Source organism: Podarcis pityusensis, assembly GCF_964106645.2.
Source record: "Podarcis pityusensis genome assembly, chromosome: 12".
In the NCBI taxonomy this organism is placed as follows: domain Eukaryota; kingdom Metazoa; phylum Chordata; class Lepidosauria; order Squamata; family Lacertidae; genus Podarcis; species Podarcis pityusensis.
Genome location: NC_138037.1, coordinates 51,881,769 through 51,907,575, shown reverse-complemented (window position 1 = coordinate 51,907,575; position 25,807 = coordinate 51,881,769). Strand labels below are relative to the sequence as shown.

General features: G+C 43.3%; 1 protein-coding gene across 1 annotated transcript; it reads left to right on the top strand.

Annotated features, from left to right (window-relative positions):
- The first annotated feature begins 217 nt into the window (after positions 1-217).
- Positions 218-3,066, top strand: NEUROD6 (neuronal differentiation 6). The gene is made up of 2 exons (XM_080975592.1): positions 218-474; positions 1,917-3,066. The coding sequence occupies exon 2, from the start codon at positions 1,938-1,940 to the stop codon at positions 2,949-2,951; it is 1,014 nt and encodes a 337-aa protein (XP_080831718.1). The 5' UTR covers positions 218-474; positions 1,917-1,937; the 3' UTR covers positions 2,952-3,066.
- Positions 3,067-25,807: the final 22,741 nt, after the last annotated feature.

Genomic DNA, 25,807 nt, shown 5'->3' with positions numbered 1-25,807 from the left:
ATAAACACCAGCTTATTATCAAGCGGAAAGCAGATATACCTGTGGATAGGGATAAAAGTGAAATGTTGACATTTCTGCCTGTTCGACAAAACTCACAGAACTGCACCTACTGCATCTGAAACGCTGGTGTGGATTCTCTCTCTCTCTCTTTCCCCCCCCCCCCCCCCTATCAGCCTAACCTTCTGTGTTGATACATGAATGCTGGTACCCACTTACAGGGATGCCAGATGATCAGTGCAGAATGAAGGTCCCAGGAGAAAAGATCACATGGTTTTCTCTGCCCTGTGACGTCACCAGCAGATGGCATGGGTACCAGCTCTGGCAGTTGGCATCAATGTCACTTTTTAGAGATCAATGAGATAGTGCAGATATACACAGATCTAGACTCCAGGAGACGATGCGACAGACAGATTGAAAAAGATTTGGAAGGCAAAAATGAAAACTGGCTATTGAAAGACTTTTTTTAAGGCCAAGGTAATGCAAATTCATTTATAATATCGATATAATATTTAACTGCAACTGCTGAGTGTGCATGCAAGTATGTGAAAGGCACAGGTTACAAAGCTTTGTGTTTTATGAATTCTGTGCTTCCTTCTTCTCCATCTCTTTCAGTGCTTCTTAAATGTTGTTGCATACTTTCACCGATTATGTAATACCGTAAGCGGGCTATGGACAATACTCAGAGAGTTACATCTTTTGATAAGGGGCTTAGTTTTGTTTTGTTTTGTTTTGTTTGGGTTTGTTTGTTTGTTTTTAAAAAATGTGCATGTTCAAAACTCCCTCACCACCTTGTTTGCGAATTTGCATTTGCGTATTTGTTGGCCAGTTTGAAAATCCTGATATATGCTGCTTGAAAAGTGAGTACAGGGGCAGGAACAATACAAGGAGAAGCAAATTGTTTCTCTCTCAACACCCCCCCCCCCCTTCCCCGCTTTTCATTCTGAATTCTGAACACACGTGCACAATTGCAGTCAGAATCCTCAGTCCATTCCTGTCAGATATTAGCTGGAGGGAAACGTCTGTTCCTTGAAGAACACAGATGCTACAATAGAATGTGATGGGGTTTAGCTTCGCTTCTGGTTTTTGTTTTGTTTTTTAATGGAAAAACCCCCCAGTTAATTTTAAAATTGGGAAATTTTGTTTCAGATTCCCCCCCCCCCCCGTTTTCTATAGAATAAAAAGAAAGCGTGCAATTTATTGCCAAATGCCTTCTGCAAATGTTTGGTATTTACACTATCCTGCTTTAATAGGAAAGAAATAATCCATGTATCACACATTTTCATACCTACCATTAGAAAAAGCCTCTCTTCGTATTAATTGAGTCACTGAATGATTCATTTGCCTTCTTTTCCATTTTAATTCTTTTCAATCAGTTCAGACTTGATTGTGGTGATTTGTGGAAGAATGTGTGCAAACAAATTACAATTAAAAAGTTAAAGGCATTTTTACTATTACAGAACAGATTAATTTTATTTTTTAAGTCTATTACCTTGCCTCATTTGAAACTCTAGAGTTCTTGGACAGTTGCAATGTATGCATTTTATAATTATTCTTTATGAATTGCACATTTTTAGATGTTCTGTAAATTTGAGTTTAAAAAATAAAATAAAAAGGGAAAAGAATTGATTTTAAATTTAACTTTCCTTAATTGCCAATGTTTTTCTTCTGATAGTTATATTGCATTTTTGACGTAGACTTTTGGACCAATTCAATGCATAAATATAGCAAATGATAACAATTTTGAAGAATTGGCTGCATTTGTTCGATGTTTGTGGGTGTATATGCACCTACCGAAATATGCACAAGTCATTATTCTCAGTACTGGTAATTATGTAAAAATGTACCTGAAAATATGTATAATAAATGTAACCTTCACAAATGGCTACACTTAAAACCTTGTGCTGGCATTCTTTCAGGTCCCATAAGATTATAACGCCATGTTAACGCTACCATTTGATGAGTCTGTTGTAGTGCCAGAGTCCCAGATGTGCAGAAAGTTTTCCAGAGAAAGTGAGGACCCGAAGCAAATCAAGAAACCCGAAAGCTTTGCAAAGCAGATTGCGCACCAAGGGAAAAGCATCAAACGGTCGACAGCGGAAGATACAGAGAAAGAGGAGGTGGAAGATGACCGAGAGGAGGAAGACGAAAACGGTTTGCCCAGGAGGAGGGGCCTCCGGAAAAAAAAGACCACCAAGATGAGAATCGAAAGGGTCAAATTCAGGAGACAGGAAGCCAATGCCAGAGAAAGGAACCGAATGCACGGCCTCAACGATGCGCTGGACAGCTTAAGGAAAGTGGTCCCTTGTTACTCCAAGACGCAAAAACTGTCTAAAATAGAAACTTTGAGGCTGGCTAAAAATTACATCTGGGCTCTCTCTGAAATCTTACGGATTGGCAAGAGGCCTGACCTGCTGACGTTTGTCCAGAACTTGTGCAAAGGTCTCTCTCAGCCCACCACAAACTTGGTCGCAGGATGCCTACAACTCAATGCCAGAAGTTTCTTGATGGGTCAGAGCGGGGAGGTGGCCCACCACGGCCGATCTCCCTATTCCACTTTCTATCCCCCCTACCACAGCCCAGAGCTGAGCACACCCCCAGGTCACGGGACCCTCGACAATTCCAAGACCATGAAACCCTACAATTATTGCAGTGCTTACGAGTCCTTCTACGAGAGCACTTCTCCCGAATGCTCCAGCCCCCAGTTCGAAGGTCCCTTAAGTCCTTCCCCAATTAACTATAATGGGATATTTTCCCTCAAGCAAGAAGCAGCTTTGGACTATGACAAAAACTACAATTATGGCATGCATTATTGTGCTGTGCCACCCAGGGGTCCCCTTGGGCAGAGTTCTGTGTTCAGGTTGCCTGCAGAGAGCCACTTCCCTTACGACCTACATCTGCGCAGCCAGTCTCTCACCATGCAAGACGAATTAAATGCAGTTTTTCATAATTAATGAGGGAAAGTGGAAACAAATAAATAAATAAATAAATAAGCGGTCATTTACCTCTCTTCTCTAATTATGATAAATCTGACGCTTTTGCCCCGTCTAATCGGTGCACCTCTACTTTTTTTAAAAAAGCAAAAAGCGTGTTTGCTAAGTTCTAAAGTGTGTCAACTATTGTGGGGCATTTTAAAAAAATATCTCTGTGTAAACAATAATAATTAAAATAATAATAGATAAATAAATGATTTTACTTATCAGTATTTAATTCCAGATGGAACTTGGTAAGCACTGTGAGATTCTGTTTTAGCCGGATTTCTTACGGTTTAATTCCCCCCTTCCTATCCTGTTTGTTCCATTTTTGCTGAGCAGTGTGTCTAAATAAAATTGTGGAGCCAAGAAAACGCACACTGTGTCTAAAAGTCTGCAACAGTGTTTTAATTGTACAGTAACTATACCAATGCATGCTACTCAGATCAGATGAGTTTAAAAAAACTGATGTATTTATAATAATTAGAAATGATATATTATGTAACGCAGAAGAGGCGATTTTTAAAAAAAACAAAACTCTCCTGATTTTTTTTGTTTAAGGAAAAACTGTCGCAGGCATCATGAGACATAGTGGAGATGGTGCAGCAATATTTTAAGCTATGCAACAAAAAAGAAAGTGCATCTAAGTAAAACGAGTGGTAATCATTGATAATTATTCAGCTTAAAATTTGAAACATTTGCTGGCAGGGGCTACCTATTATTTTTGAAAGTTTTTTGTCACCGTTTCGCATCCATCATTTTACTATAAATCCCATATGGTATCTGCACTCCTTTTGTATTATTCTGCCTTCACATGTAAAGTTTGTTAGAATGTACAACTGTGTTTTTCATTACTTCTTTTAAATGCAATTAAAACATAAATGTTTTCAGTCATCACCATCAGCTATGATATAAAGTCAGCTATGTCATACTGATTCAGTATGGTCATATCGGTGGACCTTGGGTGCCTTGTTATTTTTGTGCAATGTTATTATGTTCATACTATTTAGGAAGTTTGTGTGACACAGAGAGAAAAGTTTGATCCATTCAATTAAACATCCCAAGTAAGTGTGCTCAGGACTGGAACACTAAGGAGGTAAATATCACTCCAAACAGCCCATAGATAAGGTGCCATGAAAATTGAGAGCTACAGAGCTTTTGCTCTCAAACCCCATCCATGCTGAGTTTCATAGATTGCTTACAAATATTTCAGTGCAGGATTGAGATTACATCTGATTAGTTTTTGGATTAACATATTTGATATTCTTGATCTATTCTCAGTAATAATTTTTAAGACTTGGTTAAAGGAAATCTGAGGATGAGGCGGGGGAGGGGGAAACCCAGCAGTTTCTACAAAATATCCCATGGAAGTTCAGCAAACTTTCTGTCGCTTACTGACTTTTGCATCTAGTGTTCATAAAAAGCAGCAAGAGAAGAATGTGGAAAAATATTTTCCCTGATTACTGCAATTATTATTTATTATTTATACCCCGCCCATCTGGCTGGGTTTTTGTGACACTTTCAGCCTGACCCCACCAAAAAAACACAGATTATCTGGACATTAGTCCTATGACTTCAGAAGAGTTTGCTTTCATATATGTGTGCTTAGGGTCACTGGCTTTATTTAGTATTCCATCTCAAACATGCCAAATCTATGGTATTAAGCAGAATTCGCAAGATCAAAAGCTAAGAGATCTAGGAAATTTTCTGGGTTTATGTATTCTGTGCTTTGTTTCTATACTATTTGACACATTGGGGGTGGGGTATTTATGGCTGGTTCTCCATTTGGGAGAATGGTTTTCAGTGAAATTGTGTAGGGATATCCTATATTTTATCTTAGCTTGCAACCCACCAGCCAGATAGCCTAGCAGGAGCTCAATACATCTCTTTTTGCTTTGGGGGGGGGCTTTAAAAACCGGGTAGGGGACTTATCCAACACCTGGCAGGCCTCAATGTGGGGCTGGTATGTTGCAACTTGCTTGCGGCTCACAAGTAGTACAAGACGGAGTCTGTTTATTGTTCCCCCTTAAGCCCTTGATACTATTCTTGACTGACTCAGCTCAGCACATCTTTCAAGACTGGCTCAAACACATATATGCATCAATTGCTCTCCCCACGTGCCTCCTTAACACTTCATAACTCCATGTCCTGGGTCTGAGACACTTCCGTTGCAGAAACATTGTGCTTTAGGTCACACGAAACTGTATTTCCACGATGTGGGATCTGCAGTGGCTTGGATCCCGTTGCAGTCAAGAAGTGATGAATATGCAGGTGTTAACAGGTCCTCTGTGTGAAGGGGGTGGTAGCTTAAAAACATTCCGTACTTCAGATGCATTAATAATATTTCATAGTAACACGACTGAGATCAGAGGGGGAAGCAGTTTGGTGATAGAGTTGCATGTGGCAGGTTCAATCCCCGGCAAATCTGGTGAAAAGGATATTAGGTTAGCAGATCTGAGCTGCTGCCTCTAAAGTAGGCCAATGATCTGTCTCCATATAAGGCAGGTTCAGATGTTCTGCATTTGAAAAGCTTGCTGGTTAAAATGTCAACAATCCGATGTAGCACAGTCTTCAAGTGGTAGCACAGTATTGTTCTTGCTCTGCTGGGCGGGGGGCAGAGAGATTAAGAAAAGAGAGGAACCCCTGCCTAGCTTGTATTTATCCTGTATTTAAGTAAAGCAAACAAAAGTGAAGAATTCACTGGCCCCCCAACCCAGAAAATTGCCATGACTAGTCTCTTCTGTGGTTGAGTAATTCTTACTCCTAGACAACCGAAAAGCAAATCTTGAATTCAGAATACAGTGGTACCTCGAGTTACAAACACCTCAGGTTACAAACACTTCAGGTTATAAACTCCACTAACTTGGAAGAGTTACCTCAAGTTGAGAACTTTGCCCCAGGATGAGAACGGAAATCGTGTGCCAGCGGCGCAGCAGCAGCAAGAGGCCCCATTAGCGAAAGCATGTCTCTAATTAAGAACAGTTTCAGGTTCAGAACGGACCTCCAGAATGAATTAAGTTCGTAACTAGAGGTACCACTGTATATACATGTGCTTGAGCTACTAGAAGGTTGGGGAACACAGGAACCTGCCTTAAACCAGGTCAGGTTATTTGTCTGTCTAGCTCAATATTATCTATAGGATTGGAATCGGCCCTCCAGGCAGAGAGTCACACAATGTGCCACCATATCCTTTCACCTGGAGATGTCAGAGATTGAACATGAGGCTTTCTGAATGCAAAGCTCTGTGTTCCTCCCCATATATCCCACAGACACTACAAAGTACAGACCACCTTAAAAACCTTCAAGATAAAATGGATGTTCCTCCTCTTCCCCAACAGCAACTGACTTGGTGTTTGTAGCTTGCGCCGATACAGCCATGGGCATGTGTTTGCCTCATGCTCTCCCCTGATGCCTATGTTCTGCTCACAGTTATGGAATCCAGGCAGAGAGGGGGGAGAAGAGAGTTGTCAACTTTGTTGGCTCCCGGTCTCAGTTCAAAGTACAGGTACCTTTAAAACCCTACATGGCTTAGAACCCAAGAATCTGCTGGTGTGGCTTCTCCGATCTAGTCTGCCCTCTCATGATATTGACATCACAGAGTCTTCTCCAAATGCCCCCAATTTCTGAAGGATGGTAGGTGATGACTGGTGAGAGGGCCTTCAAATGGCGACACTTTTGGAATGCCCTGCCTATTCCTGAAGGCCACTCTAATGATTTTTGATAATTATTTTATACTACTTTTGGTGAACCACGTAGAGGTTGGGGGGGTTGATTAATTAAGTGGTCTATACATTTTGATGGGATGCAGGTGGCGCTGTGGGTTAAACCATTGAACCTAGGACTTGCCGATCAGAAGGTTGGCGGTTCGAATCCCCGCAACGGGGTGAGCTCCCATTGCTTAGTCCCTGCTCCTGCCAACCTAGCAGTTCGAAAGCACGTCAAAGTTCAAGTAGATAAATAGGTACCGCTCCGGCAGGAAGGTAAACGGCGTTTCCATGCGCTGCTCTGGTTCACCAGAAGCAGCTTAGTCATGCTGGCCACATGACCCAGAAGCTGGACGCTGGCTCCCTCGACCAATAAAGCAAGATGAGCACTGCAACCCCAGAGTCGGTCATGACTGGACCTAATAGTCAGGGGTCCCTTTAACCCTTTATACATTTTGATAAATTAAAAAAATAAAAATAAAATGTTACTGGTAGGCAAAAACGTATTTGTTTCCCCCAGCTTTTGAACCTCCTAAGCTGAGATTCTATGTTTTATTCCTCAGTGCTCTCTGAGTTTAGGCTGTTGTGCTTTGCTGCTATTTCTCTGTATTCCCCTGACACACACACACACACACACACACATATAAGCCACCCTAAGGACATCACAGTGTTGAACACACAGGATAAAATTATAGAAATAGAAAGAGCTGGTGCTGGATGGGAATGTCTTGCAATGGCCAATGCAGGATGAACACATACACTTTTTGATGCAAAGAGATGTGTGCCTTTGCACAGTTTGTCCCTAGGTCAAAGGGCTGGTGGAAGAAGTAGGCTATGTGCTGCCATGTGATCTAAAAACTGCAATTTCTTCCAAGTGGAATCCTCATATTTACAGACACAGAGATTAGCCTCCTGAAAAAATAGCTATGAGTGAATGAGAGGGCTTCCCTCCTGTCTCCAGAACAACGCGCAAAAGTAGCTGTACCAGTGGTGTGCGGTCAGTGGACTAGGGGGATGAGGCTTGTCCCCTAAATGTTCCTGGGAAATTAGAGTATTAAAGTCTGGAGCCACTTTCCCAAAGCCCAGAAAACTTCTGCCTGGCTTAGAGATAGAGGCACAATGCTCCAATGGAATCCAAGAGCTCTTCTGCCAGCTTCCCAAAGCCCTAGCAGGGCTCCAGTGTCCTGTCAGAGGCCTGGTGCTTCCTTTCCAAAGCCTGGGAGGCATGATGCTCACACATGTGATGTCACGACCTCACGCATGTGACGTCACCTCCCCCAGTTGCCCTTGCAAGCTGGCATGTCTGGCTCTGCAGGTTCCCCTAGAAAAATTCCGCTACACACCACTGGCCAATGCTCTGGAAGACTTGCCCTTCCTGTTATGTGGCTTATGTATGATGATCCATGCATGCAAAATATACCGTATTTTTCCGTGTATAACACGCCCCCGTGTATAAACACCCCCCCTATTTGGGGGGACTAAAAAATCAGAAAATGGGGGGAAATTGCCAAGAGTTGTTGAGCAAAAATCCTCTGTCCGCTCACCAACAGAAGCCACCAATCACCTGGCCATTTGCCGCAGCAACAGCCAATCAGCAACAGGAACCAATCCCCCATCCCCACTCTGCACTATCCATGTATAAGGTAAAAAGAAAAGGGACCCCTGACCATTAGATCTAGTCGTGGCCGACTCTGGGGTTGCGGCGCTCATCTCGCTTTACTGGCCGAGGGAGCCGGCATACAGCTTCCGGGTCATGTGGCCAGCATGACTAAGCCGCTTCTGGTGAACCAGAGCAGCGCACAGAAACACCGTTTACCTTCCCACCAGAGCAATACCTATTTATCTACTTGCACTTTGATGTGCTTTCGAACTGCTAGGTTGGCAGGAGCAGGGACCAAGCAACAGGAGCTCACCCCGTCGTGGGGATTTGAACCACCGACCTTCTGATCAGCAAGTCCCAGGCTTTGTGGTTTAACCCACAACGCCACCCGCGTCCCATCCATGTATAAGACGAACCCCAATTTTTGAGATGATTTGATCTGAAAAAAACATCATTTATACATGGAAAAGCACGGTAACTTCAATATATATTGAAAGGGCTATGTCTGGCTTATCCTTCTCTTCCCCCCTTTAAGAATAAAATGCAATGAACCTTAGAATGCAGCCTCATTATCTAGTTCTATTTAGCACAGGTTATACAAATTCTAGGTGGAAATTACTATTTAAAAAATGATGTGCAATTTAAAAAAGATACAGTATCTATAATCTAATCAAAAACCCAAAGAGAGTTCAGACGTTATCTATAGTGCATCACCAATGCATTTATACAGCAATCAATGGTTATGTCGAATGCCGATTTGCTAAAGAGAGCTAAAGCTGTTCTCTGTGAACAAATAGGACCACAAAGTGAGATCCAGGATGGAAAAGGTCCTGTCTGGGCCTGGACCCAAAGCAAGGAACTTCTTATTGAAGCGGCCTTTATGAGAAAACACTCCCTCATATGATAGACAAGAACATTGTCATACAGAGCTGCCCACTCTTTCCTTTTGATCAGGAAACTGCTGGTTTTCAAGATGCAATGCACTCTTGCTCTCCTGTGCAATTGTATCTGTGCGAAGAAAATGTTAAGAATAGAGTGACTGACAACTCAATACAGCCATACGGTTACTGAATCTATATTGCAGGAAATCACCTCTGGGGAAAGCCCAACATTGGACACAATCAGAGCCAATTTAGCTGTGTGGAAGACCTAGCTCTTCAAAACACAGAGAAAACTGATTTTTCCAAGCTTTTCTTACTGTAGACAAAGTTTACTTCTGCTCTTAACAACACAGAGGGGTAATTTTGCCTCAAGTCCCCCTTGCAAACGTAAAACGTTTGATCTCAACCTGTTTTTTCAGACGTGAGGGAATTATTAAATAATATCTGAGCTCTCATAAATGATAATCTCATAATGCTTTATATATGTATATGTGTTTTTTAAAACCTCACAAAAATGTGGTCTTAAATGTATTTAAATCTCACCAGTGAACACGGTGCCAGTTATTAAAAAGTAATTCTGGAGAAATTAGCTTGCAGCTACAAAATTAATATAATTCATTTATTACTTGCAGCCACAAATCAAACTGCTGTTAACACTGCTGTACACAATTTAATAGGCACAGTGAGATTCCATATGGCGGTAGATTTAGAATCCTGGTCATTCCATAGAGCCATCAGCAGAATAGTCTCATAGGCATGTTCAGTCTGCAAGCATTTATTGCAGTTGTGGTCTAAAATAAATGTTTATTAACCATGAAAAGAAAGTTGAGGTCTTGTGCACGTTGTTATAGCTCGACAGAGAAACCATTGATCTAAGTGGCTGGGTTTCTATTGTCTTAAGAGGGAGTTTGCAGCAGACACCCCGTGGTTAATCCACCTCCCGTTGGATTCAATGACAAATTAACCACTGATTTGAATGGGTTCCAAATACACTTTGCCACGATCCAGCAGCTCCAGTGTACAAATGGGTCTCAGATGTGCCCAGGCAGTTCTGTGGTGCATATGGACTGCTTCACTCTCCTCTGCCAATTTGAGAAAAAATGGGCTGATCCAAAAATTTCTCAGCAAAGAATTTTCAGGCATTTTCCTTCCTTTTTTCTGAGGTTCTCCTGTACTGCTGGAGAACTTCTGCCCTTCCCCAGGGAGAATATTTGGCAAAATGGCATCTCATTTTGGTTTCACCATCCATTAATTTTGGGTGCAACCAACGGATCCAGTTTTAACGTCATAGCATATTATTTTCATATTGATGACAGAAGCAATAGCCTTGGCCGCTATTCCTCCCAGTCATCGTCTCGTAGACCACTGTTTTCTTCATCCAGCAACATGAACTAAAGATTTTCATTCTAAATCTACATTTAGATTTATTTACAGTTTTGTTCAATATTAAGAGGGCCAGAATTTCTCAAAGAATAGCAAGTGAAATCTCTCTGTTGTGCAATTTTGCAACCCGCAAATACTGTAGCAAATTTTGAAAAGCCATTTCAGATCAGTTGAATTGCAAATTTCCGCATATATTCAGGCGCTGGTGGGGAACCTCAGACACCAAGGCTGCATGTGGCTTCCCAGCCCTCTGTTTTCGTCCCTCCAAATTATCCACAAGTCACACCCTCCCTCCGGGTTGATCCTCTTGTACAGTGGTACCTCTGGTTGCGAATGGGATCTGTTCCAGAGGCCCGTTCGCAACATGAAAAGAGCGCAACCTGAAGCGTCTTACCTGCGCAGGTGTGTGGCATGATTTGGAGCTTGTGCGCATGCGTGAAGCACAATTTAGCACTTTTGCGCATGTGTGAGTGGCGAAACCCGGAAGTAACCCTTTCCGGTACTTCCAGGTCACCGCGGGACGTAAGCTGAAAGAACATAACATGAAGCAAACATAACACGAGGTACGACTGTATACATCCTTGAGCTTTGTCTGGCTGTAATATATCCTGGAACTGTTATGGCTCATGTTGCAGGCCTGGGAAGAGGATGGAGAGATACCAGGCCCATTGGCAGGCCAGCTCTGTTTTACAAAGATGTCTGCAAGCATGACATTAAAGCTGGCAACATCAGTCCCACCATATGGAAATCCCTTGAAGATGATCACAATGTCTGGAGACAGTCAGGTTGTGCATCCATAGCAATGACTGAAGGAAGCATGACAACTGGAAGGAGCACAGAAACAAGATAGGTCATGTTGCATCAGCACAACAGGACACCTTCATTTGCCGCAGCTGCAACAAAACATGTCTCTCCCATATCAATTTCCACAACCACAGCAGGTGCGTTAACTCTTTAATGGTTTGACCACTCCCACAGGTGAACTCTTCCATTGCCTCCTGAGATAGTCAAATGCCAACAAGAACTGATAGCCCAGAACTCTAAATCACCATGGCAGTTTCCAAACCCAAAATCGTTAACATTAATGTCAGCATGTTCAATGTTCACACCGGTCAAGAAAAGAACTTCTCTCCTTATATCATGCCAGGCTGTGTGAAAACAGAATGAATTTGCTAGCAAAGAATGAGTGTGACTGTTTGCTTTGATGCACAACTAGACTCAATTTCTCACAACATCCCCAAGACTTTACATCTGTAAAGTCTCCTAAGCTGAAGGGCAGCCCAAGACATTTTGCTGTCTAGCATAGCGCCAAAGGCTGGGCAAGTTATTTTGGCACCTGGGGCAAGTAAAATCTCCCGGATCCCTCTCCTATTCCCTAGCAATAAAAACCCTAAATCAAATAACTAGTAAAATTTGCTTCCCTCTCATATCCCAAATCAGCCTCACTGGGAAAGAAACATTGGAATTGCAGGGGATATCTCAATGTAAACATTGACTCAAAGTGCTGCTGCAGTGAAAAAGGCGAACTCCGTATTGGGGAACCTTGGGAGGAAATAAATAAATAAATAAATAAATAAATAAATAAGTGCTTTTATACGTTATTGTGGAGCTGGGAGAGGTGCAGGAAAGGACAACCCAAATGATCATGGGACTAGAGCAAAGGATCATGGGACTAGAGCAACATTTGGGGTTGAATGGTGGGAAAAGCAAGATGGACAAAAGGGAGTAATTCTTCACGTGACACAAAGTTAAGCTACAGAATTTGCAACCACGATGCCTGCCAGCTTTGGCTTGCTTTAAATGAAGGTTAGACAAATTCACGCAGAATAAGGTTATCAGTGGCTATTCGTCATTCAAAACAATGAGGCGCCGATACTCATATCAAAATTCTGTGGGTGCCAGCACAAAATGGCTGCCACAGACAGCAAAAGAAATAGGTGGTGGTACGGCATACTGGTGAATACCATCACAACCAAACCTCCCCCCCAAAGAAGCCATTGCAACTAGTGATGGTGGTTATCTTATCATCTATAGTTTCAGACAGATTGCCTCTGGATGCCAGTCGCTGGGGAACACAAGCAGGAAATTGTTGTAATGCTAAGGTTGTTGGCTTCCCAGAGGCAAAAAAAAAATAGTCACTATGGTACGAGACGGACCTTTGTCCCTATCCATTAGAGCTCCTCTTATGGTGCACTTTTGGATCCAGAATACGGTTGAAGTTTGTTGATGTTTTTATTCTTGAGGACCTAGTAGTCATCATGGACAGCGGACATCAGGAATGTCTAGAGTTGGCGTACATTTGGATTTCTGATTTTTCAAGTTTCTTGGATGTCTCAATTGCTTGTACCCTATGTTCCTTTTAAATAAAATTGTGGCCTGCTTAATCTAGGGTGTCTTCCCATTGTTTTGTTCAGTGAAACCTTTCTTGTGGCAAAAGAAAGAGGGGGACATGCTCCACAGCCAAAGGCATGAGTCAACAGAAAAAAGTAGTGATATAGGGGCCAACATCCCTCAAATATTTGAGGGAACCACTGCCCCCCCCAAAAAAAAACCCTGATGGGCATTGCCATTCAAATGGTGTGTGTGTGTGTGTGGTGTTGTGTGGTCAATTATGTGGGGTGGGGCTAATCTCCCCCCCCCCCATATTTTATTCAAGTTAGCACCCCAGGGTGTGCACATCTGATCAACTCCTGCAAAAGTCACCAACACTGTTTGCTTTTGTGAAGAAAATGTGAATGCAGTTGTCATGGACCATGACTGCAGGAAAGAGGGACAGAAGGGAAAAAACAACAAGAAAGAAAGAAAGAAAGAAAGAAAGAAAGAAAGAAAGAAAGAAAGAAAGATTTTTTTAAAAGAAACAGCCATCTATAATAACCTCACATTGCAGTTCTTCTTAAGGAGGAAGGGAGAAGCAGAACCATAAACAGGTTGAACTTGCAGACAATGTGTGCTCTCGGTTGTCTCCGCTGAAAAGAGGTTGTCAGCCTCTCTTTTGTCTGTGCTGTTCTCATGAGTTCGCAGACCTGTGGGGAATATAATGAGGCTTCGTGCCTGTACCTCCTGGTGTGATGTTTTTAAAACTTCATTTCTAGCAACATATTCCTCAGATGCTTCTCCTCAATTTTCTTGAGGCATAAGGACCAGTTGATTATGCAAATGAAGGTGCAGAATGCAGGAAATGAGTTAGACACAGAGGGAGTTGCTGGCAAATGCCACTGCTTCCTGAGGGCATAATGGTAAGAGACAGCTGCTACTGCCAGCCTAAGAGCATGGGCTGGTGGGAGTTGCTTTGCTCCGTTGAAAAGCTTGAAGTCAGATCAAGATTCTCTCTACTTTGGGAGAAGCCGAGCTCTTTGGCTCTAGCCTTTGTTGTTGTCTAATGCTCTCTGCACGAGACTTGTCTCTGCTGAGAGAGCAAGAGGACTCTACAGCCATGCATGTACCAGAAAAACAGGGATGCCTCAATGTGGCATCTCACTATGGTGCAGTGAGCAAATGGCAAGGCAGGCAAGTGTTGCGCCTAAAGGAAAGGTAATAATTTCATGAATAGATAAAGGATTGCATAACACGGATTAATAACAGCCTATAAATTCTCCATATAGTTAAAGCGATGGTTTTCCCAGTAGTGATGTATGGAAGTGAGAGCTGGACCATAAAGAAGGCTGATCGCCAAAGAATTGATGCTTTTGAATTATGGTGCTGGAGGAGACTCTTGAGAGTCCCATGGACTGCAAGAAGATCAAACCTATCCATTCTGAAGGAAATCAGCCCTGAGTGCTCACTGGAAGGACAGATCCTGAAGGTAAGGCGCCAATACTTTGGCCACCTCATGAGAAGAGAAGACTCCCTGGAAAAGACCCTGATGTTGGGAAAGATGGAGGGCACAAGGAGAAGGGGACGACAGAGGGCAAGGTGGTTGGACAGTGTTCTCAAAGCTACCAGCATGAGTTTGACCAAACTGCAGGAGACAGTGGAAGACAGGAGTGCCTGGCGTGCTCTGGTCCATGGGGTCACAAAGAGTCAGACATGACTAAACGACTAAGCAACAAACAACATAAATTCTTACAAGGGTTCTTGTGGGATGTGAAACACATAGCAGTCAAGTAAATCATTCCTAGAGTGAACATGCTAGGAGATGCTTTGTACCAGCCAGGAGAAAAACTTCCTGTTTCCTCCTGAGCTGTGACAAACTTCCTCTGCATGTGTCTGTGTGAGGCCTAACCTGGGCAAGGGAGCACAGCTCCTTCCTTTGTCTCTTCTCCATTTTGCTTTTCCATGTGTTAGCAGAAGTGACTGCCTGGTCACAGTCACTTAGGAACAAACTCCCTTATGGGATAGTTCCACACATGTATATAGTTTTGTAACCTAAGTCTGCCTTCAGGCATCCAACTGTGAACTGAATGGTTGTGAGTAAACTTCTTTTATATTGACTTTAATAAGACTGTCGTGTCTATTCTTTTTAAGAGGGACAAGAAGGGATCTTACCAGGAGTCTTATATTGAGAGCCTCAGACGAGTCTGCAACAAGCAAACCGCTATGCGTTTAAAGGGGAATGTTACTCTTCTAAGTAAATGGACTTGCTAATGCAAGTAGGGAAGGGTATCATTAAACAATATATCCTCTCCTGCATCCCTGAACATTCCCCCAGTTCTGTTATTCATTTCGGTTCAAGGCCCATTCATTCAGTTCTTGGACTCTAATGTTTAGATTTCAACCACGTGGATGCCTAATGACTGGTCACGGTATACAATAGCAATACAGTGGTACCTTGGTTCTCGAACTTAATCCATTCCGGGAGTCTGTTTGACTCCCAAAACCGTTGGAAAACCAAGGCACGGTTTCCGATTGGCTGCAGGAGCTTCCTGCTCTCAAGGGAAGCCATGTCGGATGTTTGGCTTCCGAAAAACGTTTGCAAACCAGAACACTTACTTCCAGGTTTTCAGCATTTGGGAGCCAAAACGTATGAGTACCAAGGCGTTCAAGAACCAAGGTACGACTGTACTGCAATCCTTCACACAGAGATTGTCTTACATTATGAGGTGGGGAGAGGAAATAAACAAGGGGCACCAGCAGGTGACAGGTAGCAACTTTGTGAAAGGAATATGCAATCTGTTAAAAGCAGGGTGGGCTGTTTCTAACTAGGGGTGTCATGTCCCTCCCCTCCACTAATCTGATTCTGGGCCTGATTCAGTGCTTCAGAGTAGCCCCAATCTAACCTGGAACCAGGCCAAATTGGCAGCCTTGCACCCTAATCCCTCAGCCCCTAATGGATTTCGATAGCCCCAGATCACTGATCCAATCTGACCCAGAGCAATCCAGGAGTGGATCTGCACACAGGAAAACCCCCGCTATAATTAAGTCAGAAATTAAATCGGTATAACAGAAGAGGAAGAAAAAATCTCTATGTAAAAATCACATAGAAATTTCTTTTGCTCTCCATTGCCCTCTGGTGTTGCAATTTTGTAAGGCATTCAAAGCACTGTTTGTTGACTAATGTAGCTGAGTCCCAGGGCTGCCACAACCCATCCTGGCTGAATCCTGGGTCAAACTGAATCAGCCCAATTTCTTTCAGGATTTGACTAGAGCCTGTGCACACCCGTAGTTCTTTCTCTGTTGGGGCCTGAACATGACGGCACTGAGGGAGTCATGATATCCAGTAATCTTTCAAACTATTTTTTTCAGATAATAAATACAGTGGTACCTCTAGATGCGAAAGGGATCCATTCCCAAGCCCCGTTCGCATCTAGAAGCAAACGTAACCTGCGACAGCACATCTGCGCACGCGCGCATCACTTTTCGCTGCTTCTGCGCATGCGCGTGACGCCATTTTGAGCGTCTGCGCATGCGCAAGCAGCGAAACCCAGAAGTAACACGCTCTGTTACTTCCGGGTTGCCACGGAGCGCAACTCGAACGCGCTCATCCTGAGGTGTGACTGTAATAAATAAGTTCAGAACGGTCCAATCCTGGGACTTGTGTGTGTTTCCATCAGAAGTGAAGGGGCTGCTGTCAAATATTGGTCATTTGTTTTTTTTAAAAAAAAATCCTTTTTGCCAGGCACCTCTGCTGCCATTGCCTTTGAGGGACCCCACTCCAGCTCACGTTTCCTTCACTAATGCATTTTCCAATTCATTTTCCATTTGTACGCCACCTTTTTCCTTTCCTGTGTTCAGGGCAATTTATAGCGCATGGAGATGGAAAAACAACAGCAACACAGATTACATTGTAATCCCGTTAGCAATTCGAAATATAACTAAAAGTACACAATTCAAGAATCAAGGTAACGTTGACAAAATACCAGCAAATGGCAATACACCAAAATCATCCCTTCTGATTAGGAAAAAAGCACTGAACTGTAAGCAAGCAAGAAAGTATCAGAAAAAAATACAATGATCAGCTGAGCTGCTAGGTCACGTCCCCACCTTGTTTTTAGTTTGGTATAAAAATGAGCAGTAACCAAAAAAACCCAACAACACCCCAAGTTAAGGATATTTACGTGTGTATATAAGAATGTATGTGTGTGTGTTGAGAGAGACAGAGAGAGAGATTATTATTACAATTAAATGAATATCAAATATAAACGAACACTCTGCTATTAAAGCCATAACAGGTAAATTCAATATTAGCCAAATGCATTTGGTCCAGTGATGAAGACTCTGTATCAAAACAAGTTTTGGTAATGTTGTAACACTGCATATTAGAATTGGCCTATGTACACTGATTTTAAATAAATAAATAAATAAATTGTAATAAATATGTTTCTCTCTAGAGAGAGAGAGAGAGAGAGAGAGAGAGAGAGAAGAGCAGCTCTTTACAGTTGGCCTATGTTCATTTATATTTTATATTTGTTAAATTTTAATAAAGCCATTTTTTGTTTTATATATACCGTATTTTTTCGTGTATAACTCCAAACAAAGAAATCCCTCATATGCACTATCCATGTATAAGACAACCCCAATTTTAAGCTTGAAAAAATAGGGGGGAATTATAGTCTTATACACAGAAAAATACGGTACAGTGGAACCTTGGTTTGTGAACGTGATCCATGTGGGAGGCACGTTCACAACCTGCAGCGTTAGCAACCCGCAGCGCCGTGTCTGCGCACGCGCGGGTCACAGTTCAGCACTTCTGCACATGCGGTACTTGTTCCGGTATTTTCAGGTTTGGTGCGGTGCGCAACCCGAAATCATGTAACCTGAAGCGTCTGTAACCCGAGTTACCACTGTGTGTGTGTGTGTGTGTGTGTGTGTGTACACATACACACACATGTGAGGTTTTTTTTTTGTTATTCAAGATTATTTTGTTATTTTTGAAATCAGAATTGTACATAAAAAAATGAACAGAACCATATTTTTCAAATACTATTGTATATGTGGATTGCAAAATATGTAGGAAACAAGCATGGGAGAGTCCAAAATAAACCTAGAGTTTCGCTTCCCTCTTCAGTGTTGCCCCTATATCAAGGATACTACAACATCATGGATCTGGGCAACAAGAAGAGACTGAATCCTAACTTAAAGCCCAGCTGAGAAGAAGCATGAATAAGGCTCTAAGCTATGAGCCATGTGTGATGTACCCCTGGTGAAGCCCACTGAGACTGGTGAAGGAGAACAACGCACGTTGGCCAAAGTGGAACTGCAGCAAGGTGTCCACGTTGGTTGGCCTGGCAATCGAAGATGGAGATGCCAACAAGGTCTGGCAGGAAATTTCCATTGCCACAGCTACCAAAACTTGTCCTGCTTTGGGCCTGAGACCAGGGTGTCTAGTGGAGCAACAGTATAACAATTATCAGTTGTGTCAGCAGAGCTCTAAAAGATGGAGGGAAAAATCAGCCACACACACCATCGCCTGCGATCAAAATTAGCAAACAGAAAAGTTACAGCCTATTAACAGAAGCTTACGAATGGCGTCTGGATCAAAGTATGGACATGTTGATCAGTCCAGGAGCATCTCTCTAAACACAACATCAAACATGGATTCTTCTGTTTGGCCCCATTGACCACGACCACTTGAATGCCTGCTGAACACCTACAACAGCAGAAGTGTGTGTGTTGAGAGCACGGCAACTTGCCCGCAGCTTCCATACCATCTGAGAACCTGGATCTGGCTGTTAAACCTTTCCAAGTAGGCCAGGAACTGGCAGTAGCTGGGAGACACACTCATTTGGCCAACTTCCCAGATAGCTCTCTTTGGCAGAGCTTGTGCAGGCCCCTGGCTGGTTTTCGAAACTGCTCGCCCTTGGATTAGAAGGTGGTAGCCCCCTTGAGATCAATCCATTGTCTTGCTCCATGGCTTTCCTATTAAGACAAGGAAAGGTGTGAGGGGTTTGTGTACAGTGTGCCAGCAGGACAGCTATTCCCCATTTACAGAGCTCCCAATCTGGCACCGAGAGAGAGAGAGAGAGATCACAGACTAGCGTCGCGTTAAGACTCCAGAATGGCTCACAGAAATTCCATGTGTGCAATTAGGTGTGTGCGCGCACGCACACTCACACACACGCACAAACCCACACACCCCAAGGAAGACAAAATGGGAATATATTCCCCAACATTTTTCCCAGAGTCAGAAAGAAAGTAAGTAGTTCATAAATTCCATCTGGAGCTTGGGGATTTTTGATGTAATGAGTTTTACAGTTTCAGAGGAGGCTGCTTTGCTAATAATTATGTAACAGTAATTAAATCTGAAAAAGGCTGTACTCTAACTATGTTGATTTATTGCATCGCCGGCAAAGTACTCCTAAGGCATGTATTGGCTTACACACCTCCCTCCTCCAGTTTTCTTTAAATTCTAATGGAGCACTGGGTCACAGATGGTCTGAGATGTGATAGTTTCCCTATTAAATTCCTAATAATCTTTTTTTCTGAGGCTGAGTCATGGAGGCCTGGGGATTTCTCATTTTAATTAGAAGGTTTAAGGAGCTAACTCTGTTTGAAATGTCCTCCCAGGATAGATGGGTGCAGGTGATCCCATTCAGAAGAAATGACACAATATCAAGGCCAGCAGCTCATTTCCATATTAGATTGCAGGGAGTTCTGGCAAAAATCCGAATCTGGATGCTGATGAGGCCCTGCCGGAGCTGCCGTGAACTTTCACCGTGCGAAATGAAAGGAGGCGGTTTTTGGATTAGATCTGGAGGCGTTCTTTGGCTTTGTGGCAGTTTCGCCGGCTGACTTCGTCCTACAGCCTTTCCCATTGGGCTAGATGGCAAGACGAGAGGAATCATAAACTGCAGAGTTGGAAGGGAGCACGAGGGTCATCTAGTCCAACCCCCCTGTTTGTCCAAAGTGGGGCTCAAACACACAATCCTGAGATTAAGAGTCTCATTCTCTACCAACTGAGCTATGTACTGTGGAATCCTGAGCATCCGTCCTTCGGAAAAAACCACTGCCACTAAGGGGCTGATTTGTTCTCACTTGTACCAGCAGTATAGTGGTACCTCGGGATGCATCCGAAACAGAACGTAAGATGCGACAGTGCATCTGCGCATGCTCGGGTTGTGTTCCGCCGCTTCCACGCATGCGCATGACGTCATTTTGACTGTATGCGCATGTGCGAGCAGCGAAACCCAGAAGTAACACGCTCCGTTACTTCCGGGTCGCCGCGGAGCGCAACCCAAAAATACTTATCCTGAAGCGTATTTATCCCAAGGTATGACTGTAGTTGGGGACGCGGGTGGCGCTGTGGGTAAAACCTCAGCGCCTAGGACTTGCCGATCGCATGGTCGGCGGTTCGAATCCCCGCGGCGGGTGAGCTCCCGTCGTTCGGTCCCAGCTCCTGCCCACCTAGCAATTCGAAAGCACCCCTAAGTGCAAGTAGATAAATAGGTACCGCTTTATAGCGGGAAGTTAAACGGCGTTTCCGTGTGCTGCGCTGGTGCCGGCTTGCCAGAGCAGCTTCGTCACGCTGGCCACGTGACCCAGAAGTGTCTCCGGACAGCGCTGGCCCCCGGCCTCTTAAGTGAGATGGGCGCACAACCCTAGAGTCGGACACGACTGGCCCGTACGGGCAGGGGTACCTTTACCTTTACCTTTTATGACTGTAGTTAGCATAGTGAAGTTCTATCCCAGCTGGGCCCTACGACTGAGATTTCTAATGTGAAAATTAATACCACAACAAAATGTGGTATGTTCAGCTAGCCTTTAATAGTCCACTACCACCTCCCAAATTTTCCAGTCACCTTAGCAAACACTCAGTGTTCAGTCCTCATTTGATTGGGTTTTGGGGCGGGGTGCCCCTTAGATTCTCACCTCTATTTTTTCCTACTTTACTGCAAAGTTCAGAGTTCCCTGCCTATGCTGATAACCTCCCTCTTGCTTTTCAATGGCCCCATTTTGACTACGGTCCTGTCAGCGCTCACCAGCTGAGTCCTCTGTTAGAAGGACTGATAGGACACGAACCTCAAAGCAATGTATTCTTTTGACAAACTCGCCAAGTAGGCTTCCTTTTGGCCTCTCCCCAACCCTGACACAGGAACACTTTAGATAAATTCATGGACAGTTAGGCTATGCTGATGATCATATTATGTCCAGTATCAGAGGCAGTATGCTCGAGAAAATGAGCCTTTAGTGTTATTGGCCCCGTCCTGTGGAACACCCTGCCACTAGAAATTCAGCAGATACCTTCTGTGTCAACTTTTCTGCTGAAAACGTTTCTAACTTGCCAGGCCTATGAAAGCAATTAAGATGTTTGTTTGTTTAATAAATTAATAATAATGATAATAATAATAATACATTTTATTTATACCCCGCCCATCCAGCTGGGTTTCCTCAGCCACTCTGGGCGGCTTACAGCATATATCAAAACATAATAAAACTTCAAACATTAAAAACTTCCCGATACAGGACTGCCTTCAAATGTCTTCTAAAAGTTCTGTAGTTCTGTATCTCCTTGACATCTGAAGGGAGGGTGTTCTACAGGGTGGGCACCACCACCGAGAAGGCCCTCTGCCTGATTCCCTGTAACCTCACTTCTTGCAGGGAGGGAACTGCCAGAAGACTCTCAGAGCTGGACCTCAGTGGCTGAACAATGGGGGTGGAGATGCTCCTTCAGGTATACTGGGCCAAGGCCATTTAGGACTTTAAAGGTCAGCACCAACACTTTGAATTGTGCTCGGAAACGTACTGGGAGTCAGTGAAAATCCTTTAGGACAGGTGTTGTATGGTCCTGACGGCCGCTCCCAGTCACCAGTCTAGCTGCTGCATTCTGGATTAGTTGTCGTTTCCGGGTCACCTTGAAAGATAGCCCCACATAGAGTGCATTGCAGTAGTCCAAGCAGGAGATAACCAGAGCATGCGAGACAGTCTGTGGGCAGGTAAGGTCTCAGCCAGCATACCTGGTGGAGCTGGTAGCCTTTTAAATTCTTTTGCTTTTGACTTGGTTTTTTTTATAATTTTACTGTATGCATTTGTGGTTTAATATTTTTGTAAGCCGTTGCAATATATTGCTACGACACAGCGGTATATAAATATTTCTAGAAACAAACAAATAAAAATTCACCTGTGTATACTGCTGCTGAGGAATATCAGCAGGAGAATGCTACTCCTCTCATGTTGTGTGAGAACATTTGCTGGGCTTAAATTAAGCTGCAATCCTTTATATATTTATATTTATATATTGACTCAATGTGACTCACTTCAGAGTAGCCATCTATGGGATTGTGTTGTGAGTGTCTTACAGAAATAAAATGCATTAAGTTGTATGGTACTTCCACCCTAGTAAGTGTGTTTAAAGGTGTAGCCTTTGTTACACCAGCTGCTATAGCATATTTACCCATGGAAAATATTCACATATTTGCAAATTTGTTAGCTTTTTAATTGAGCTCAAATTTGAATTCAGTCGTCTTCTTTTTAAGTGAGTTGAATTGCATGTCCATTCCTTGATCTGAGAATACAGGGCAGGGGCATTCTGAAATATACGTACAATGCTTCCCACAGATCCATTTGTAAGTGCTATGTTTACATGAGGAAGCATAATGTATCCTCATTAAATCTGCATTTTCCCAACACTGTGAGATGTTGAAATCTTGAAGAAGTTTCTGATGTTGCTTGAAGACTAGATGTGGGATCAGAAACTGAAGCTTTATCTAGACACCGCAGATGGTAGCAGGGCTGATCTGGATATAAATCACTAAATACATTGTAGATGAATGAATAATTCAACTTTTTCCTACCCAATGTCCTGCATCATACAGTTACACTGTTAGATCCTATACATAGCTACACGGAAGTAAGTCTCTCTGAGTTCAGTTGGCTTACTACCACATAAGTTGGTACTGGATTGACGTCTTAATTGTTTTGTAGCAAAGCATGTATTCTCAGAATCTTGTGATGCTTTCATAGTAAGCCATGATCATTCTCACAGGAGAAACATGCAATTGGTAGAGTCAAATCTTCTGCAATCCCATGACAATTTAATGCTTGTCCTTACCAGTTTCATGCTTTCAGATGGAGAGACTACAAAACCCAAGATGCAGTGCAAATTCCACAGGCACAAAAATCATAGACTTTTAATGGACATTTAAGTGCATCAATTAATAGTCAAACAAGTGGTGAAATAAAGGAAACCAGCTGAAATTCAAATAGACAGAATAGGATTTCGGGAGATGCAACTGTTTGCTGTTTTTGCAAGTGCTTCAAACCCCCACTCAACTCACCCCCAAAACAGAAAAAGGCTAATTTTAAAGGAAACCCTATGAAAATGGAGATAATGTGATTGTCCAAAAATGAAGAACGGGGCATTTTAAAAAAATTAAGGTTGTGTTGGGAAAATATTGGTGCACATAAAGTCTAATAGTGCCCAGGCAAAACATACTCATCTTATAAATCCTAAGACAACATTCTGCATTTGCAGATATCATGGTTTCTAAGGGATTCCACCCCACCACCTTGTAAGTCTTTTATTTGCAAAATAAGATAAAAAGTGCAGGGAAAAAATAACCACAAATCTTTAGGTTCTTGCTGAAATATCTGTGGAGCGCTGAAAGCCACACTGCACCCAGCTCATCTGATCCAAAAGAGGTTATTCTTAGGTGCTTGTAACTGAGCCTGATAATTTGTATGCCTGTTTAGGAGTGAGTCTGCTCACATTTCCCTTGATGATGCATTGCTGTTTGGCGGGGGGTGGGATGCTTCTTAGAAGACAGCTGCTAGGGGTTCATAGTCGTACGCTGCACAGCTAATTCTTGTACTTTACAAAAATAATGAGCATATCGTATCTTTTCAGCATGGCACACTGTTGTCAAGAAGTCAGACCATACCATAGGAGATTTCTCTCTCTCCCTCTCTCTCTCTCTCTCTCTCTCTATATATATATATATCCATGCTCAAATGTAGTTCCATTTATTTCACAAAACTATTGCAAAGCCAGCAGTAAGCTCCTTTTATGGACAGACAGAATCACTGGCAGACCTCACTTGCATTGTTTAATATGTTAAAAATTCGTTTCTGAAAAAGAAGCTCAGAAGTGCACCGATTTAATTGAGAACATAAAAATAAGATTCCCCCCCTTTCTCTCTCTCTCTCTCTCTCTCTCTCTCTCTCTCTCTCTCACACACACACACACACACACGCACACAAAACACAGTACTCCTGCTATTCACATATTCTGTGCACATACTTAGCAGAAGTAATTTAGAGTAAGGAAACTTTTATGCGGTGTTCAAAACCTCCATTTATTAATATGGAATGGTAATAATAGGACAGCAAAGGTCTGGAATAGTTACATACACTTTTTCACACCAACTGTCACTTTCAACTTTCCCCATCCTTCTCCCAGTTGCCAATTTCTTCTGGCTTTAAGTCCACCCCAGTCCCCACTTTAATCGTGATATTGCCTTTTAATGGTTTCTCGCATTCTGCTCCTACATGAATGCTTTGTTCGTGCCCTGCCCTCATTTCCTCCTTTCTGTTTTGTTATTTTGCAAAACAATATATATATATATTTTAACTTACCTAGGAAATCCCCTGAATATACAGAAACCTTTAAATGTGCAAGGCCCTGGCCCAAGTCCACCAAGTTCGCTACTGAGTAAGAGAGAGAAAGGTCTAGCAGCAATTGCCGTTCCCATAAAAACAGTGGGGATAGCAGTGATATTAGTAGTATACTTTGGAGAGCGGGCATTTTAAAAGGTATTATTGTTCGATAATAGTGATTCTCAATGTATATGTGTACTTGTAGCATCTTCTGAACCAAATGAACCATTTCCAAAATAGCTTGTGTTGTCCTCCCTATAAACCACCAGCAAACTCAACCTGCAAGTGTGGATCCTTATCAGAGCCGTCTTACCTATTGGGCTTACTGGCGTGTTGCGCCAGGGCGCTGGCCTCTCAGGGGTGTCCCAGCGAGTGGGGGAGCTGCCTCCCCTTTCCCTGCACACCCGCCAGCTGTGCCCCATCAACCATATGGCTGGTGGGCGTGCGGCTTGCCTCCCAGGCCTCCGTGGGAGGAGAGCGATCCCTGCAGAGGCTTGGGAAAAGGTCAACAACTCTGGTAAACTGGGGGGGGGGGGGTGTCTTTGCACCACAGCACCGGATATGCTTAAGACGACCAAAAAGGCACAACCAAAGAGGATGGTATCAGCAGCCTCCTCGCCTCCTCATATGCAGAACAGAGCCTAGGACTTGCCGATCAGAAGGTCAGTGGTTCGAATCCCCGCGACAGGGTGAGCTCCCGTTGCTCGGTCCCTGCTCCTGCCAACCTAGTAGTTCGAAAGCACGTCAAAGTGCAAGTAGATAAAGAGGTACTGTTCTGGCAGGAAGGTAAATGGCGTTTCCGGGTGCTGCTCTGGTTCGCCAGAAGCGGCTTAGTCATGCTGGCCACATGACCCGGAAGCTGTACGCCGGCTCCCTCGGCCAGTAAAGCAAGATGAGCGCCACAACCCCAGAGTCGGCCATGACTGGACCTAACGGTCAGGGGTCCCTTTACCTTTTTATCCTTGAGAAAGGCATGGTTGGTTGGCTGGCTGGAACCCTGAACAGAAAGAAACACTCCACGCTGCCCCATTTCAGCCCCACTTCTATAATCTAATAAACTGATAGTGAACTCAAATGCTGAATTATGATGGTTACATAGTCAAAACAAGAGGAAGACATGTGCGAAAGCAGAAAGAGATTTAGGAAGAAACCGCAAGTGTCCCACAATGGTTCAATGAAGTCTGAGGTAGCTTGGTAGTCGCAAAATGCTGGTGGTCTTTTTTGCAGGTGAACAGAATGTTGTATTCTGAAAGAAGGCCATGGCTGGCTGGCTTAGAGAACTGAAATTCTTCATGCTGTAAC